The sequence below is a fragment of the Pleuronectes platessa genome, chromosome 2 (genome assembly GCF_947347685.1).
Source record: "Pleuronectes platessa chromosome 2, fPlePla1.1, whole genome shotgun sequence".
In the NCBI taxonomy this organism is placed as follows: Eukaryota; Metazoa; Chordata; class Actinopteri; order Pleuronectiformes; family Pleuronectidae; genus Pleuronectes; species Pleuronectes platessa.
The window spans coordinates 5,966,684-5,985,821 of record NC_070627.1 but is presented as its reverse complement, the minus strand read 5'-3'; the positions used below and the strand labels follow the sequence as shown (position 1 = coordinate 5,985,821).

Sequence of the window (19,138 nt, the reverse complement as noted above, 5' to 3'; positions counted from 1 at the left end):
TAGAGAAATCTGTGTATTTCAAATGTTTAAAATGTGTCAGTTCTTGAACCACATGAGCTAAAACAGACGTAGACTGCAGACAAGCCACACAAATATTTGTCAACAATCACAGTTTATGAATCAGGCGGAGTTACAGGCTACAAAACAGGCTTATTTACACATGCAGTACATTATGAAAGCAACCAGTTCTAAAGAGAAGCAAAAAAAAACAGGTGTAAAAATGTGTACCACTGATGTGTTATCATTTTATATCAACAAGGAGATAAGAGACAGTCTTTGGAATGATGAACCTGCTGCATGCTGTGTAGGAATTCCATGGTAGTGATTTTGTTTACCAGTCTAGCACCTTGAAAACATCTTGAAAAGAACTTGTCTCAGAATAATAATAAAAAAATGCTGGTAGGGTTTCACCATTCACAAAGGCAGTGGTACAAGAAGGAAGAATTTAACATTGTTTAAAAAACAAAAACAGAACTGTACACTAATGGCATCGTGAAAAAGCACTATGCAACCACACAAAAATAGAAATGTACTTTGCAAATTATCCCTATTAAACTTTGAAGTATTAATACCAAGGTTTAGTTTTCTTTTTATTTAGTCAGTGAAGCACTGACGCATTTCCACATCACGAGAAGCTTTAGTCGCATTATTTAATTCCCCTGTAAAACCAAAGATGATGCTTTCTGCTTGCTATCTCAACTACTTCCTACATTGCTAATACTGTGTCAGCTGGTCTTTGGTTTCCATGAGGAATCTTAATAATGGTACATGTAGCTTCAAGCTTCACTATCTGTGAGAGAATATCAACAACTTTAAATCAATTCAAACTCTGCGGTCTCTTATTGGTTTGACGTTTTCTCGACCCAGTAAAGTTAAGGCAAAAAGTGAGGCTACAAAAACAAACCTTTCCTGAATTACACAGACAGAAAATAAACAATCAAGCAGTGAGCGTCTGTCCTATGCCTGGCCTTCATTGGTTTCATTGCCACACAGTTGTGGATTGAACTAGTTGAGCGTGTTCTGCTTCTTCATCAGGGTTCAGCATCATGTATGTGACATGAATGACTGATTCTACAATGTTTACTTCCAGACTGACGTCAGGGCGGCCGACAGGTTCCAGTCAGCGCCCTGTGGATCAGTCCCAGTCCCAAACAGCATCTGCTGGTTCCTCTTGACACCAGCAGGGGCCAGTGGTTTTCACATTACAGGCATTGTCATTTATCGTTGTTGTTTTCAGCGTCGTCTGAGGGGTACAGGTTGAGGGCGGGTGGGGGGCGGGGATGTCTGGATCCAGCTGGGTGGGTTCATGTTGGATTTGTCTCAGTGTGTGGACAGTCTCTGAGGCAGCACAGGGGCTTGTGGGTGGTGTGTCCCAGTGTGTGACTGGTAGGACAGGACGATGAGGGAGGGCTTGTGGGTGTCGTGATTCACATCTCCGTGTCGGCCACCGGGGTCTGGGAGTGTCCGTTGGTGGTGGGGGTCTGACTGGTCCCGTTCTCAGGTGCAGCCTCTCCGTTGGGAGTGGGCTTGTTGAGGGGCTCCTGGGGCAGCGGGGCCACGGACACCAGGGTGTTGGCCTGGTTCTCCTCATCCACCTGGAAAGACTCGGCCTGAGGAGAGAACAGAGCCCTCACGTGAGATCACAGTTTACGATGCACTAGGAGAAGTTTAACCTACAGGTTTAAAAAAAACAAGTTTACATTTACTGTTTGAATATGATGTTCAAACAAGCAAGAAACTGTGTGTGACGCTGGATTTGTTTTTGTGGTTAGTTTTTAAAAGTAAATGATGCATTTTTCATCAGTGAGGTTTATGGGTGTCAGCTGTGTGCACATTCAGATGAGTGTTGGTAATGGTGTTGAGAGGTCAACAACATGTGAGCTAACTGTTAATTATTTAGAGGTGGCTTGGTAAATGTTTGGTGAGGTGCTCTGTCATGCCAGGCCTTTGTGGATCATCTTTAATGCTCGTGACAAAAACTTATCGGCTGCTTCATTAAAATGGGTGTGGCCCCATATGTAAACACTTTAACTGGGGACATAAGCTTTGCAACAAAAACAAAAAACATCTGTAGACCCCTGGCAGAGGGGTGAAGTGTAAACAGCTTCAAGGAATTAATGTTGCTTTGAATTGTGGGACACACGGGGAGTCAAACACATCCTCCCCTGAGTCAGGAATTAACTTAGGATTGACCGAGGATCACAAAACATATAACCTAAAATCCATACGTGTTTTGTTTCTTCAGTGAACCATCATCTTAGGCTACATCCCTACTTATGTTTTTCTTTTCGTGTTTTATATCTCAACAAGTGTGCACGCACTCAGAGCTGTCCACTTGTGATTGCACCTTAATCACCATTATGCTTTACTTTACTGGCACTAAAGGGGGAAATACTGGAGGAAAAGAAAATGTTGGCCTTTAAGGCAAATGGGATAAATAGCTTGAATTTATATTGCACTTTTCTAGTCTTCACGACCGCTCAGTGTCATTTACATTCCAGATTACTTTTCTTCATACAGTGCTGTCTGTACAGCGCATTCTGTCACTCACACATCCCATTCACATACTGCTGGCACAACTTGGGGTTTAGTGTCTTGTCCAAGGGCGCTTCCACATTGAGACTTGAGGAGCCAGGAATCAAACTACTGACCCTCTGATTAGAGGATGACCCGCTTTCCCACCATCGCCTCTTCCGTCATAGAACTGTGAAAGTAGCCAGGCCTTTCTCTGATAGCTAACCTCAAGAGCATGTTTAAAATGTGGCTTTAGCAAGCTGATCAAAATGGTGTTAAAACCTAACTTTCCTGTTCCCTGACATTTTAAGTAGCCCGGATCTTTTGAGGTGTGGCATTAACAGCGTCCCACACCTCCTCTAACCTACTCACCAGCCGGACTCCTTTGGAGCTCTTGCGGTGGGTCTTGAAGTAATAACCAGCCAGCAGCGCAGCAGCCAGCAGCAGGCCGGTCAGCAGCAGGGAAACCAGGACCAGCTTAGAGTTCTTCCCCCAGTGAGGATGAGCTTCCTCCACGTCAACCTGAAACCGAAACAATGACAACAAATTCACAGGACTGATCACTTGATCCCATTTTTGATTGTCCCAACCAAGTGAAGACACTGTACAACGTGAAACGTGACACACATGAAGACGTGAAATTCAATGCATCTGTGCTCACAGTCATTTTGTGGTCGCTGTTGTATTATCTATCAGAACTGTGAGAATATAAACACCCTCCCCCCACATCCCATGTTGGTGGAGATTCACCCAGAGAATTTAAGGTATTTCTTTTTTGCTTTAAAGCAGTATCAAAACAAAAAAAGATGCCAGTGAGCACAGTGTATAATAATAAGGTCAGTGTGTGCTGAGGTAATGAGAGAGACGCAACTGAGAAGAAGAAAGGCGGGTGTGACCAGGCACACCCATAACCCCAGATTATTCCCTAGGTACTGAAGAATTGTTTTGCAGCTGACAGATGGATTGTTTGTGGGCTTTTTGTTTGTCACACTAAACTGTGCCTGGCAGCTGGAAGCCTTTGGAGTGTTTTTCTTCTGCCTGGTGCATTTTCTCCTCCATGTCGGTTGTGAGTCGGTTTTATATTGAATATTATTTGCTGCTTTAATCTTCCTTTTTTATTGGACCCTCATTATGCTTAGTGCTTTAAGGGTTTACCATTTTGTCTGTTTGTGTGAGTGAGTGGTAACAGCTTGGTCCATGTTTTAGTTGTAACCATAGAAAAGATGCAAACCACAATGCATTACGAGGACAACTACAAAGTTTTTAAGGTACAAATCCTATAAAAAACTACTGATTAAAAATACTATCTAAGGGACATGATGTATATTTACATGTCAAGCATTTCTACAGGAAGATATGAAACTTTACCTTGTCTTTGATGTTGTCATTGTTGAACTTGTTGGCCATGCCTGCGATGTCGTCTGCAAATAAAAAACAAAAGAAATCCTGTTATATTACATTGTTTTTTATTCAGAGTAGATGCAGATGTACATGCTAATTATCTCATGCCACTTAACTGAGGCTACATCTATTTTAAAATGGTGTTTTTAGTGTAAAGCACCATAACTGTATTAATCCCCGTCCATAATGAACCTGAAAGTGAATACTATGTGACCGTTCACATGCACCAGGCAATTGCCTGTAGATTTTCTACTGTGCAGTTGGTCGCTTATAAAATACTTTGAACGTTTAAAGTGTTTAGTTCATTTGGAGGTTTCGTAGTATCTAAAGTTGTGATTCAGAAAAGCTTAAATTAGAATTCATAAGAAGCTAAACACAAAATATCATCTGAAGGCTTTTGTCAGCAGGGTTTTTTAAATCACTTGAATTAACGCAAGCGTGTGACTGACCTTCCACATATTTCCCGGACACAAGGATTTCATCGGAGTTGTCCTCCTGGTAGAGCTCCAGCTTACAGTCCTCACCACACAGCTCCTGCACAACACTTTCAATCTTTTGTTTGGTGTCTTTCTGCAAAGGGGAACAAAATGTCAGATGCTTAGTATTGATGCATTTTCTTTTAAAAATGTGAATGGTTTCATTTTTCATATTCTGTACTGCACATCGCACAAGGTGACGTTCATTTATAACCTCTGATCAACAGCTCCCTATAAAAATAAAGTGGTGTAAGACATATTAATTCAATACAGTTTATGTTGAATTCTTCTCATCTCTACGTTCTGTGTGCGCTGAAAACAAATCTGGTTTGAAGACACAGCGCTGGCTCAGTATTTTTGGAAACCAGTAAGGCTGAACACCCGGAACAGCCCATCACTGATCCAGCAGTAACAACCATAGTGGGAGAAAGGCGGTTATTAACAGTGTATGCTAACGGTAAGCTTATCCTCTTTGTTGGGGTGATTTTTTATATTAATTATATTGGATTTTAGGACCAGACTAACACCACTGACTACAGGGGGTAAGGGGTAACTAACCCAAAGAAGAAGACGAAATAAGACCAGTGTGAACATTGAGGAGCCGTTCAAAGGTGTTGAGACCAATCTCTTCAAGGGCACATACACACTGTTGCACTGTCGCAGCTTATTCTGGTCGTTATGTAGTTTGTGCAAATACAGACTGTGTGTTTTGTCTACAGATAAGGATAATGTTTATGGGTGGCTAATTCCAACTTTTTGATGCACCCTGGCAAACTGCGTGCGTGGATGCGGGCGAGGTGGAGCTACCGAAGGAGCAGTGAAGGGAGGGGTGTATTTGTTTTCAAATGTCAGCACTCGCTACCCAGATTCACTGACTCCACCGTTAATCTTCAATGTTGTCTTGAATCTTCCACTCGTCCTCTAATCCCTTCTTTCCCTCTGTTTTCTTCAATTCGAATCCGGTAAGGCATATCACAGTCGTGTGCGCGACCTTTTCCCGGATGTAATCTGATCCAATCTGCCACACTGAGGACTCTGGATACCGGCTTAGGAGTTTAGCTTTGGGCAGGACTCTGTGTTACCTCTGTCTGGAAGTCTTTGTCTTAGAAAAAGCACGGATCCCATAAAGAGCTTTTTCAGCCAAAGTGTCATTTGATCTTTTCTATTTATCAGCCCTCATTCAGCAGTTTCTTGGCAGGAACAGGAAACTGATCTACCCCTTCTCAGTGTCCTCCTCATTAAACAATGTGACCTTGCATCATCAGTGTGTGTAAGAAATATTTAAATAGTTTGCCAAAAGGTATTAAAATGGCTTAATATTGGATCTGATAGAGCCTGTGAGTTCTTTAGGGAACATAAGGGGAAAACAACCCAGCTGAATTGTGTGATACTTCTGGGTTTGTTGTGGACAGTTGATGAGTACACAACCCCCTGATGCACATTCCGCTGCTTGTAGCTGTTTATGCATTGTTTAAATGTTGAATAATGGATTTGATTCTCAGGTTATGAGAAGTTGAAAATCACATCTAGTGGGTTCAGGCCTCCACGTAGAGGCTGTGATGTCTGCAGACCTCAAAGCTGTTATCCGGGGAGACCGAGGAATTTATATTTCTAAACACAATCACGCTCACCCACCCACACACCCACGCTTCTGCTCCAGGCCTCTATACATTACACATTCTCACAGCAGCAGTGGGCCCACCCATCACGCTCCCCTCCCTCTGCCCTTGCAGCTCAGTCTATGGCTTAGATGCACGATACAGAAATTCTGTTGGACTTTCCTTCTCATGTAAGAGGGAGACATTAACAAAGATGGACGAGGGGCATCGAAATTAAGGCTGTTCCACTTCCAGCATAGTTTGTGGGGTTTTATGTATGTGCATCAATATTTGGACCTCTTGCTGGATCATATATAAATCTATAATCTGTTTATAATTCCAGAAATCTGGACGCCTAGAGCAAAGACAATTGATTCTATAGTTTGGGGTTCTCCTACACCATGAATTACCAGGGGAACAGCTCTTTGTGCAGCAGCAGTGGAGCAGCTCCAGTCTTTATTTACTGCGGCTACATTCTAAGCAAACATCCCATTCTACAGTAAAAACACACATAAGCTGATCTACTATAGCAGACAGTAGGGGATGTTTATTCCACTTACACAGTTGGAGGAGGCCTTGAGTTTCAGACTGACAGCGTTTTTGTTCTGCACCGCCTCTTTGGTGACACACACAACATCATCATTTGGCGCCGGCTGCAGAGAGAAACAAAAACTGTAATTATCCCATTACGCCTCGCCAGTTCAGCTCATGGCTGCTGTACACCGCTGACTGAATTGTCGAAATTATAATGTCATTTGGTGGAAATTTGAATCCTTCTCCACATTTTCTTTTATTTAGGGCGTTTTAATTTGATTCCAGATGAACAAAGAGGAAACCCCGGCAGCACAGCACACGCAGATTAACAAAAAAACTCCTTTGACCATCTCAGAAAAACTAAACAAAGTCAGAAAGCTCATTTATACAATTATTCATACAATGCAAATGTGTGTCCAGCTTTGGCTGAAGGCACATTTGTAAACAAGGCCAAAGAAACGGTTCTGAATCGTATGCAAATGATTCATTAATGTCCTTTTGCAGAACAATGCACTTTCTACTTGAAGAACAATCATTTGCAAATTGTATCAAGTCACGATACACAAAAAGATGCGTCTCAACATACATAACTGGTGTATTAAATGGTATTGAATATTAAATGTAAATTATATAATATTACATGCATTTCACTGTTTTTGTTTTTATCTGAGCTCTGCTTTTCAAATCAGTCTATATTCTCAGTTCAGGAGAATGTTGGGAGCAACTGAATTGGACATTTGTGATCTCACATTCAACCCTTCTGGAAAATGTTAGGATAATACTCGCAGTTCAATGCACGTCTGCAGGCAGCTTGATCTGAAACTCTGTTGTATCTTACCCCTGGAACGTTCCCGGGGCCATCACCTCTGGATGGCATAGGTGCTGGGGTATCTGCGACCTCGGCTTGAGGTTTGTCGGTGTGTGCCTCAGCAGTGGTCTGAGTTCCCTCACCAGCCGCCTCCTCTGGAGCCGCCGGGCTGCTGTTCACAGCGTTTCCTGCCTCATCTGTAGCTGCTGTGGTCTTTTCAGTCGGCTGGAGAGGTCCCGGGGTTGGGAAAACCATGACCTGTGGATATTCTGGTTCTGAAAAAAACAATTTAAATTCAGGTTTTAGTTTGTGTAAAGAAGCCGGTCTTATTCTTCATGTGTTTTTCTTTCTGTATTTGGAAGTTTGGTTTCAAAGGTGATACGGGGATATGGGTGGGCTGTGCTTTCAGGGTTTCACCCACACTCAACCATCCCTATTCAAGTAACTTGGAGAAACTACAGTGAACTTCAGGTAAAGTAAAACAAACTCTCTGGAAGCCAATGTTTGGTTTGACAGTTCTGGGATATTCGTGCCAATAGATTCCCCTAAATCCCACACACGCCTTTGAGTTGGCACCGATCATTCATGCAACCCACGGCCTTTGGAATTTTTGGAATCTTAAAGTTGATATTCTGGAACATGCTTATGCAGTACATTAGTGTTGATGATTGGCTGAATGGTTGTGCTGGTTTGTGTTTCTTACCTGGAGTTGTCTGTGGAAGCATATCTCCTCGTACCGGTGCATCCAGTGATGGGGCTGTTGCAGCAACGATTTCCTCCACCTGTGCCATGACTCCTCCTGTAAAATCCGAATAAAGCCCAATGTCACTTTGTTTGAAAAAACCCAGATAAATGATTGAATTGGTATTTTATTATCTCTGCTCAAATGATCCTCTAAATTGAATTTATGTTTTCCAGTAAGACGTTTCAACAACTGTCACAATCCGTCCTTAAATCATTGAGTCTCAACTTTTCGGAACTGTCAATAATGAATCACACGTTGCTGGAACGAGTCTCTCTGCACAGTCTGAGCAAATAAATCATCCCTTAATTCAAGATCTGAAACCAGGCCAAAGCTCTTGACCTCCTGCTCACTCCCACTGGGATGATTGCTATGAGTCTCGCAGGGAAACCAGTTGGCTCATGACAAACACGCTGTGAGCTCCACCATGGACTTGTGCCAAAGTTTTTCTTATACTTAAAACTAGCTCTGGACCCGAGTGGTGCCGTTTAAACCTGATAGACTGGTTCACTGTCAATCAAAGCAAAGGGGTTCTGTTTGGTTTTTAAAGGCTTAGTCATTTTTTTACATCTGTAGCTATGATTTTACTGTTTCTGTGCCATAACCCATTAACCTTACTGTTTTTGACTTTCACAGAAAATGAACACAGTACAAAACCAATACACAACAAGATAGGGATTTATTTTATTTAGTGACGTTAGCAAACTGCACTCAACAAGTTTCCATTTACCAAAGTAGTCGTCAGAACCGAATTCTTAAGTGCAGCGTGACGTCTTCCACCTCATCAACTCATTATTCCTCTACTGGCGCGACATATCTGTAATGTGAGGTTGTAGCTCATAGCTCAGATAGTGTGCACTTTTCACCGCGGTGCTTTCCTAATGTCAGTTATCACCCTAATGCATGAACTCATAGAGTGGTAGAGTCTCCTGAGTGTTCACTGTAATATATCTTTGTGTCCCTAGAGGCCCCCGCTGCAGTGGAGGGTAATACATCTTAAATAGATCCTATTGCAGGAGATAACAGATGCTCTCAGATTCATGCATCACGTCATGAAATAATTTACTTTGAAATTAAATCTTGCTCGACTCCGAGGTCTGTAAAAAGATTGTGTGGGTAGTGACTCACATTCGCTTGGCCATAAAAATGTTTCTGAAATATGTGACAGTGGAATGATATTTGATTTATCCTCTCAATGTGCAGCTGAGAGGTTTCAGGTGATGATGCCATTTAAAACATCACATTTTCCAAATTTTTGGATTTACGCAGTAGGGCATTATTCCATTTTCAGGGAGCTATGTGACTTGTTGGAGTCCTTGAGAAATTCCCGACGCTAAATCAAAATGTTGATTAGATATTTCTAGTCAGCTGTAAAATGTTGAAAATAACTTTCAGGGTACGTCTGATTTCTTTGTGCTAATTAAAAAAAGATGCCACCACGCCCTACAGGCCCTGAGCGAATGAGGTCAAATTGCAAGCGTGGTATCCAGAGTCGACCCTGAATACCTCGAATTCATTCTGTTCACCCGGATCTCCCGTTCTCTAACAACTGCATTACATCATAGTCAAAACATTTCCATACTGCCATACCTCTGCAGATCTCATTACTTCTCCCTCTCTCACTTTCAAATTCCTGACCGGTCGATTTTAGGTTTGAAATTGCACAGTCCTGCTATTGCTTTTGTTTACGTAGAGCTTTACTTTTGTTGTAGACTTAAAGTTTGGAGTTTAGGACTTTTAAACATGACCCTTAGTATTGAACTTTAGATTTCTTGTGTATTAGAATAACTTTTAGAAGACACATGTACCTATACATCCACTGGTGGTCGCTAGCATCTACATCTACTAGCGGTTGGAAAGCGAAAGAACTTCAAACATACGAACGATATTCACCATCTTTTTCTATGTTCTAAAATTATTAACAGGCCTCTTTGACATTTGTTACAAAATCTGAAAAGGTGATATTTCAAAGCTTTGTTTGAGTCAGTGTTTTAAAAAAGAGTTTAACTGTAATAACACGTTAAACATTCGAGATATGCTTCAGTCCCCTTTGTGTTATTCTCTCAATCTCATTCTGTTTTTTACTCCTATAAACTGTTGCTGTGTCTTTATATTTTAATAGCTCTGTCATTTATGGAGGCAAAAATCCTAAAAGACGTCTGCTCCTCATACGACTGCTTCATTATTCACAGACCATAGATCTGGTCTGAAAGCAGCTTCATCCAGAGGTGACCTGCTCCTGGATCAATAACCTTGTTTTTCTACGGGTCTGGTTCTTTCAAGTGATTCAGTCAAAATCCATTTGAATGATTTTTGTTAAAATGACCGAATGAGTTCTTCTACTCCTCTGCTGCACTCTTGTCTCCATGTGGTCTCACCGATTTCCCGCCAATACTTGATGTTTCCACACATGAGGCCTGTATGTTCACACAATGGTGGCACTGTGACACTATTCCAGAGACTTCCTCAGATAAATCATTTGTTACAGACAAGTGCCACAAGTGTTGAATAAACGCTACGTGTGTGTGTGTGTGTGTGTGTGTGTGTGTGTCTGTGTGTGTGTGCTGGCAGATGGAGGCTGTAGTCTCCAAGGAGGTCTTCCAGTGTGTTTAGCAACTGTGCCTCGCAGCTGTCCGTCAACCAGTACCTTCTGCACCCTGTGGAGGTTTAATTTGAAGGAGGAAGATCACAGTCACTGACCTCAGGGCTGTTTTTGTGATTTCTGCCACCATGTCGAATCTATTACGAAACCTCACATGCTCAAGTTTCACCATGGAGCCAGGATGAAGCCAAATTTAGAGCCTTATCTCGGTATGCCTGGTGTCTGTAGTTTACTGTGAGAAGCATTAGTGTGGGCGTGGAGCAGCAGTAGGTCAAGGGCTGCCTAACCTTGTAAGTCCTGTATGTTCAACTCCTTCCCCTGCCTCCAGCTGCCATCCCTCCACCATCTCCGGGGTGGTCTGTTTGCTTACTTTACCGGAAAAGGATGAGGTACAGAATGGGTGAGACGCTCAGGCATAAATCAGGTTTCCTCATACAAATGTGACGCCCAGGAGTGCCAGAGTGCAGAGGCTAAAATGTGTCGTTTCAGCTCTGCGGTCAATTTCTGTCATCGGGTGAGTTGCAGCCGACTGGGAGGTTAAACCTGTCAGTGGTGTTCTCCTGCTGAAGCTGATGAGTGTGTTTAGTTTGGAGTGTAGGTCGGTCGCTGATGAAGTCTTGGAGGGATGTTGTGGTGATTTACTGGAAGCTAATTTCCTTCACAGCCAGAGTAGCTCTGTCCATATTTAAAAGCAGTTTCCAATGTGGAGTTTGAATCCACATTGGAAAAAAAGGCAAGTAAGTTTGAACATCTTGTGCTAATGATGTCATAGCAAATCTAGCACTCTTAGAAAAGTTGCCTGCTACATTTTCACCTGCTTCACCAGCTTCAACACAGCCAGTGAAGTCTATCCAGACATCTGACCTGACATCAGTCATTTCACACAAAGTGTCCCGACAAACCAGATTCCAGATGGAAGGAAATCTCTGCATTTAGCCGCCTCTTAGGACCAACACCAGAGACGGCTTTAAACGTTTTCGTTGTTAAAGCTAAAATCACAAGCTTTTTTTCAGTAATAATCCCCCCCCCCCCCCCCCCCCCCCGATACCAACACACCTGGCAACGCATATCACGTGACCATTCACAAACACTGAGCATGTGTGTAGTCAGGAAGCAGATTCTCTTCCTTGCAGCAGGTTGTTTACCTGAAGAAAATACTGAACCAAAACCACTAGTGAAAAGTAAGAGCTTGGACCAAGGAGGACGTGGAAGTGTCTATATACCTAATATGTTTTTATTTTCTGTGTGATGAGTGCTGCACTGATGTATGCCGACAAGGAAGCAAATCTGGGTGACTGCTTCGTCTTGTTTTCTGCTCTCTGGACTAAAGTCTAAACTCAGACCTCTGTGGAGGGCATAGACATGGCAATAGTGTTTTAAAGCCTAAATGTAGAAGTGTGAATGTTTTATTGCATTGTTTTGATTGCATTAAAAAGTCAACATTGAATGGGGAGTCGACGGTGGTCTAGCTGTAATTAATACATTTGTCTCCAGCCCGACTCCCTGCGTGAGGTCAGCACACGTCCCCACAGTTTGACCTCTGAACCCATAACCTTTTGGGGCCAAACAAAAAGTTATCCCTCATTTTACTGAACTCTTGCACTGTACATGACTTACAAAGGTCTGAGACATCTACAACCCTTGAGCCCCACATCACATACAACAATCCAACCAGACTTCCCCACTTCCTTTTGCGTTTAAAACAAGAAGAGTCTAAGATAATACTCATCGGTCGCGTGTCTTTCCATTATTGCCCAAACACAACAAACCCAGTCATCCTAATTGACCCTGAGTCCATGTGTTCTACAGCATGGGACTTGACTCCATTGCTCTGGGGAAGATTTTCCCACCAGATTGCTCTGAGTGACGGCCGTGGTCTGGAAAGGCTCCCCCCTGCACCCCCCTCCGTCTCTTGGGACTCCGGATGGAGGAATGTGGCAAGGCTCCTCCCTGCAAGCGCTCTCTGCATGCTCGCCCTCTCCAAGTCACGCACAGCTAATCCCAGGCATCTCTCGAGGTGAGATGTGGACCCTCGCACCTCCCACACCATGTAGCGGGATATAAAACAACATGCCAAGAGTAAATTTGTAACAGCTAATATCTCTCCCCTGGCTCAAGGGAGCTTTGTCGCTCTCCAGTCTCTCAGGCTTGTATATCTAGAGGCTTAATATACATGAGTTTCACGTGAAGGCACGTGTCGTATCTGCATTTGTTCTTCTTGGGCCTCTCTCAATGACTTTATGCCTAAAAAGTCCTCATTGAGTAAGAATTGGTTCCAGTTTCCCAAATAGACGGGAAAAGTTTCATATAAAATCTTCACAGTTTCAAATTCACCCACATCTAAATGCAGCCAATGCACCTTTCTGTCTGTGTAGCTAGAAATATTGGGTCCAGGCCTTTTATGGATTGTGTCGTTGATTTATGAGGAAAGCAGCAGGAGATTTTCTGGATTAGATGCATTCACAACAACAAAAAAGTCTGGATATCTCATATGAAGGGGGGTGCCTGGTAAGAGCGTGCAGGAGGCAGAACATGACGTAAGAATCCCCCAACAAAAAACATGTTTGTTTTCAGCACATTGACACTGACGTCAGCCCGACTCGTAAAAAGCTCTCATATCTCATTGTCTTTTATAGTTGACTTATTCGTCTTCTACATGTACATCACCTACCGACATTTTGCTCGTGGACTAACGGGAATAGTTCTTGAAATAGTTCTGATTAACTGACTCTGACATTTGAATTCAACTTTTAGGGAAAAGGTCCTGAATGCAGTGCATGTTGGGAAGCTGCTATGTGTGGGTAAATGGTGTTTCCAGTAGGTTTGGACACTCCTGTGGCTTTGGCCTCGAGAGACGTCCTGTGTCCCCAAAGCCCCTGGACTGTCTCCGCTTCGGTTGAGAAAAACCCTGCACCGTGTAATAAGGCATGAAGAGGTGATAATGGTCTGCAAAAGTTTGAGGACCACCATGACAAACTCCCAATGCCTGAGTTCCTGCTAACACCCTCCTCGCCAGTTACCATATAATATATCGTTTTCTTAGAACCGAGACACTCGTTTATCTTAGAACAAATTGAGTCGGCAGCTTTGACCGGTGCCACAACTCATTTTTTCTGAAATGTCTTAACTGCTCTGACTGAGTGTGTGAGAGTCTGTTCAGCCAAGACAGCTTCTATAAACACTCAAGACACATCACCCCCCCCCCCTTTTCTATCAGGGTTTAAATGTACATAAATATTCCTGGAAATATTCCTTGCACTTTAATCTACAAGATATATATATATAAATGCATTCCAGAGTCCTGACTGACCACGATGTAACTGTTAAAGTGGTGATGTGTCATCTACATAGTGTAACACAATACATACACTTAATGTAGGGTTTGTGAACAATGTTAAACTGCAGGAAAATTGGGAAAATGCCTCATTTTACTGCAATTAAGAGGATTTGTCTTTATTCTCCGGCCAAACTCGGGTTACAGATATTCAAAGTATCTGTGACCTGACATCACTCCGGCATCGGCTGGATAGAAATATGATTCAAGAGCACAAGCCCGACAACCCCACCCTTCCATCAGCCGCTCACCCCAACTTGGACTTCTGAAAGTTGAACAGCGGGCGGAGACAAATAGGCTCCATGATATCTCTTCATTGATAGTTTATCACCCTTGGCCAGGATCTGAACTGAGATCTGAGTACTATAAGAACGTTGATTAACAAATGAAAATTGATTGGAAGATTGGATTCACTCTCTTTCAGATTTACCTCTCAAATGTTAGTTTTGCGTTTATATTTTGAATTTTCAAGGACAATAAACATGTTTCTTGTTATTCGGCTTAATAAGCATTGACCTCTTGTCAGCTTTTTAAAACAGTATTTTGCATGAATGAAAACACCATTCATCCGCTGTTATTCTCTTAATAAACCCGTCCTTATTATTTAATATCCTGCTGCCCTTGAAGAATCAGAATTTTTTTTAAGAGTAAAGCGTGTGCAGAGGAATGTGACATAGGAACCCCCGTCTCCCTTAGGGTTAAACATGCTCTGCAACTCTACCCTCTTTGAAACAACAGACCGCTGACCCCACTATGGTGACCCCCCCCCCCACTCACACACACACACATGAACACCCTGCACCCCCCCACACTCCACTCCTCTCGTTCCTGTCACAGCGATTAATAGCAGAACCTTGGCCATTCTCCTCTCTTGGCAGAAAATCAACTGGCTCTCATGGTTTCAATCAAGGCCCACGAAGCCGCGCTCACTCCACCTCCACTGCCCAGCTGCGCCGCTCACCCAACCCCACCCTGAGGCCTCGGCAGCTTCTTATCAAGAGCTGGCTGCCTGTTACCAGGAGCACATTCAGGAAACATGACATCTGCTTTCATTTGGCAGCATTATATCACCACCCACCCACAACCCTCCCCCAGCCTCAACACACACACACACACACACACACACACACACACACACACACACACACACAATTGACCACTGCAGTTGCGATGCATTACCTCGAATGAGCCTGTCTGCTCTGAGTGTGTGCAGGTAGAGCGTGAGAGGATCCTGTTGCAGAGTGAGTCATATCTGGACATCAATAGCTCCGAGGCTCAACATTGATTTTGTCCAGAGAGAATTTGAGAAGCGCAATATCTCTCCAAAAAATCTACCAGAGTAATTGCTTGCACACATATCCAGGGGTGGTATTGAAAAACAGCCATAATAGGCCATTAAGACTGTGAGCTGAAATGCACTTAGTCGACGTGCAAAGACTCGCTCTCTGCTTTAAAACTTCATTAGCTGTAATTTATCTGTAGTTTTTCTTGTTGCCATGTGATACTCCATCTTTCACTTCCTGTTCCCCTCCATGTGTCCAGGTTAAGGATCAGAGGCAATTGCAGCATCCTCTGACTGTTTCATACTCATGGGATTCACAGCACTTACTGTACATGAACGATGCAATCAGAGCAAATAGACTAAACGAAAACAGAGAGAAAAGATCCTTTTCCTCTTGTCAAAAACCCACTAACATCTGGCTTTGGTCTGCAATGGGAATAGATGCAATCGGCATTCACTCCCAGGTCAAATGACTCTGCAGAAGACACAGGTTTTAATCTGCACCAGCTCCGATTGGAGCTGAAACATAAGACCTGGGCGAACGTGCTTATTTCGTCTTCTTCTGTGTTTCGGCAGACTTCAGGCTGATGAGATCACATTGAACTTATAGGTATTGGGGAGCGTGAATAGCCACAAACATTTCTGTGCTTTAATGTTTTTTAAATATCAGGAACAGCAATATTTCTCTTTGTGTCATGCAAATGCAACAACGGCCAGACAGCAAGGTGAGAGAGCTTCTCAATTTCCGGCAGACTCGTGGTATTGACTCGCAATGAGAAAGGAGATAATCCCCTTTTTTTTTGCAGGTTTACTCAAGAATACAAAGAAAACCTGTGTATACCTGCTATTATTGATCGGAAATATGCTAATACCTAAGGGAAAAAGCTGCTTTTTCTTATCGGGATGAACGGATATTGAATCTTAGATGTGTGTTAGTGTGTGTGCTTCCAGATGTCTTTCCACCGCTGCCTCACTTGACTCTGGGTCCTGACTTGGCTCAGTCGGTGCCACTTGTTCTCACGAGAGAACCGAGCTCTCTGTTGCTCCTTGTAATTCTTCCACAGTGTCTGGTACTTCAATGGGTGCAACACAAACAGCGATTTACATAATTGCATGCTCTGGGGTTGGCAGCGAGGTTGGGCAGGGTTCCATGCTTAACTAGAGAGCCTCCGAAAAACCACTTCACAGCACGGGCACAGCTTAAACCCTACTACGAACAGTGTCCCTAAGTGTAGAGTTTTTCCGAAATTTAACCCGGGACATTCCGAGTGCAAGACATTCCAATCGTGTCACTGACAACAAAAGGAAATCTGAGCATACTTCATTTAACTACGCTGCTTCAGCTCACGTTTACTAAATGGTCTCTACAGGGTTCCCCCCCCCCCCCCCCCCCCCCCCAGCGTTTCTGATCATCTCCTGATGCTCGCCACCATCTGCGAGTCCGCTCTGACCTCGTCGTAGTGAAGTTGTTCATCTTCCCTGTACTTACATAACTCAGCTCCAATCTGTCAAGACTGACACAGACAATCCAACAAAAAAAGGGATTGCTGCTCCACTCCGGAGACAGATGGTTTATCATCGAGTCGACTCCTGTGGATTCCTCTTTCTCTGCCATCTGTATAATATCTGATAATATCGTCTTTGAGGAAAATGCACATTTGGCCCGAGCACACATGTCACATGTTTTGAGTTGGTTTGGCCGGGATTGGTCAAGGAGCATAAACATTTTAGTGCACGTCAAGAGATGCCTCTTTTTTTTTTTTACTCAAGAACACAACAAAAGTTTTGTTTCGAAATCCACAGTGTGAAATGAAGTCACAGCAGTTTTTTCTTTTTGCGAAGAAGCAGATGCAGCTGCTTCTCACTGAAGATGATCTCATTCCCATGAGCTGTATCCCACAAAGGGGACAGGAGGTTTGAATTAAGCAAATTAGTTGTGTCATTCATTTCCAGCCACAAGAGAGGGCATCGGGAAAGATGGCAGAGCTCGAGTTCATTCTCTGCTCCCTGTTGGACATGTGCTGCGCTTATTGGATCAGATCACGACTTATTGAAGGATGAGACGACAACAGAAGTGTCGCAGATACTTTTCTTTCTCCAAATAATCTCTACACTTGATCTCTTCATTTTTGTTCCCTCCCACTGCAGGGGATTAATGAGCTAAACTGGAGTTCTGTGCAACCACACATCTGAATTGTATTTTACCGGAATAGTATTTATAAAAACTTATACAAGTGCTCCTTGATACAAATCAAATGAAAAGTTAATCATACCAGTAGAAACCTAAACTTTAATTTGTTAATCTTAAAATACTACAAAGGGCTTTTACTTCTAGATGATAAATAAATTGGATTATTCTGTTTTCTCTATTTTGATATGTATCTCAGCCGCGTGAGCCAAGTCGTCTTTACACACAGTTAAACATCAATCATCCTCGATGCTTGAAACACCTACTCACATCAGCACGACCACATTTCAGATGCACATCAACAAACAAACTCCTCTCACGCACTCTCTGGCCTCGCACTGCAACCAGCTAAATATAAACACGCGCATTTCTCAAAGTCCTCGATGATCATGGGAATCAGGTCAGTGGAGTAGCAGGCGTAGCAGCGGAGTGCAGATCATAAACGTTCTAAAACTGAACAGTTAGAGGCAAAAAAGGCTTCAGAACAGGAATCCTAACTTCAAATCCCCATTTAAAACGTCCCGGTGCCTCCACAATGTGGGAAATCCTTCTCTCTTAATCGATTTCTTTGTTTGCCAAAGTACCCCGCAAAGTCATGGCTTTTTTTTTTTTGTTCTCTATGGGAAATAAAACCATCTTTGTCAAACCCTTTTCAAAACTTATAACAACTCATATGTTATAGATCTGCTCTCATTGCAGAGATGGTGTACAAAAGTATTCCAGAGAGTAAAAGGGTTGTAGGGTTAAAAACTCAAAGAGCCATTCAAACAAACACTCCTCCAACCCCACCCCTCCTGTCCCTCCCTCCCTCTCTCTCCCTGCAGATGGCCTTACTTACTTACCTACTCTTTCTCAAACTATTTTACTATTTAACTTTTCTCCCTCTTCTTTCTCACTACTTACCGTTGAGGAGTGAGGCGGCGAGCAGCAACGCCAACGCCAACATCTTGCGGGGCTCCTCGTTTCTCTTTGCACATGATGCTGCCATTCTCCTCCCGAGCGTGCACACGTCCGATGGGTGCGAGTGAAAAGAGAGGGAAAGAAAGAAAAAGGGCTGGGGCTGGTTGAGCCTGAGCAGTTCAGGGTTTCCTCTTTCACAGAGCGGGACAGGGTGGATAAAGCACCACTTGTGTTCTGTCAGCTTTTTTATATAGCAGCCCCCCCCCCCACCCCAACACACACACACCCAGCACCCCTCCCTGCCTCCCTTCTCCCTTACTGAGGCCCAGCCCAACAACCAGTCCTCCACTGGTTCCTTTACCCATTCCTCTGTGCCCCCACCCCTGCAGAAGAAGAGGGCACAGGGAGGGAGGGAGGGAGGAGAATGGAGTCTTGTTGGGATATTTAAAAGAGAAAAACTTAGTGCAGCGTTCTTCAAATACCTCTCCATGTTTATACTCAAATAAAATATGCAGTTCCCATGTTCAAATCCTCCACTGCAGTGTGTGTGTGTTTGTGTGTGTGTGTTATAACGCTGCAGAAAGCGATCATTCCTTATTGCTCCGCTATGTCTGCCTGAACTGTGAACCCTGTCTGGACAGAGGCAGTAATCCACCTCACAATGAAAGGTGATATCTGACAATGGGCTGTGACACCGGGGTCCCTAATAGGCTTACGGAGATAGACCACAGAGCCGAATAATCAGACCCAGAAAACAAA

The 19,138-nt window shown here is 43.3% G+C and overlaps 1 protein-coding gene across 1 annotated transcript; it reads right to left on the bottom strand.

Annotated features, from left to right (window-relative positions):
- Nucleotides 1-1,338: 1,338 nt before the first annotated feature.
- On the bottom strand, nucleotides 1,339-18,610 carry si:ch211-286o17.1 (hematopoietic progenitor cell antigen CD34). The gene is made up of 8 exons (XM_053443343.1): nucleotides 18,383-18,610; nucleotides 8,035-8,130; nucleotides 7,362-7,606; nucleotides 6,550-6,642; nucleotides 4,365-4,485; nucleotides 3,883-3,935; nucleotides 2,887-3,036; nucleotides 1,339-1,610 (listed from the first exon to the last, which is right to left on the bottom strand). Exons 1-8 carry the CDS (start codon nucleotides 18,465-18,467, stop codon nucleotides 1,428-1,430), a joined length of 1,026 nt encoding a protein of 341 aa, XP_053299318.1. The 5' UTR covers nucleotides 18,468-18,610; the 3' UTR covers nucleotides 1,339-1,427.
- Nucleotides 18,611-19,138: the final 528 nt, after the last annotated feature.

Bases quoted from the DNA above. Each gene is read 5' to 3' on its own strand.
- si:ch211-286o17.1 (XM_053443343.1), bottom strand. From the start codon at position 18,467: ATGGCAGCATCATGTGCAAAGAGAAACGAGGAGCCCCGCAAGATGTTG. The intron at 7,607-8,034 runs GTAAGAAACACA...TGTTTTTTTCAG, and splicing joins GCTTCCACAGACAACTCCAG to AACCAGAATATCCACAGGTC. The intron at 4,486-6,549 runs GTAAGTGGAATA...TCCCCTTTGCAG, and splicing joins TCAAGGCCTCCTCCAACTGT to AAAGACACCAAACAAAAGAT.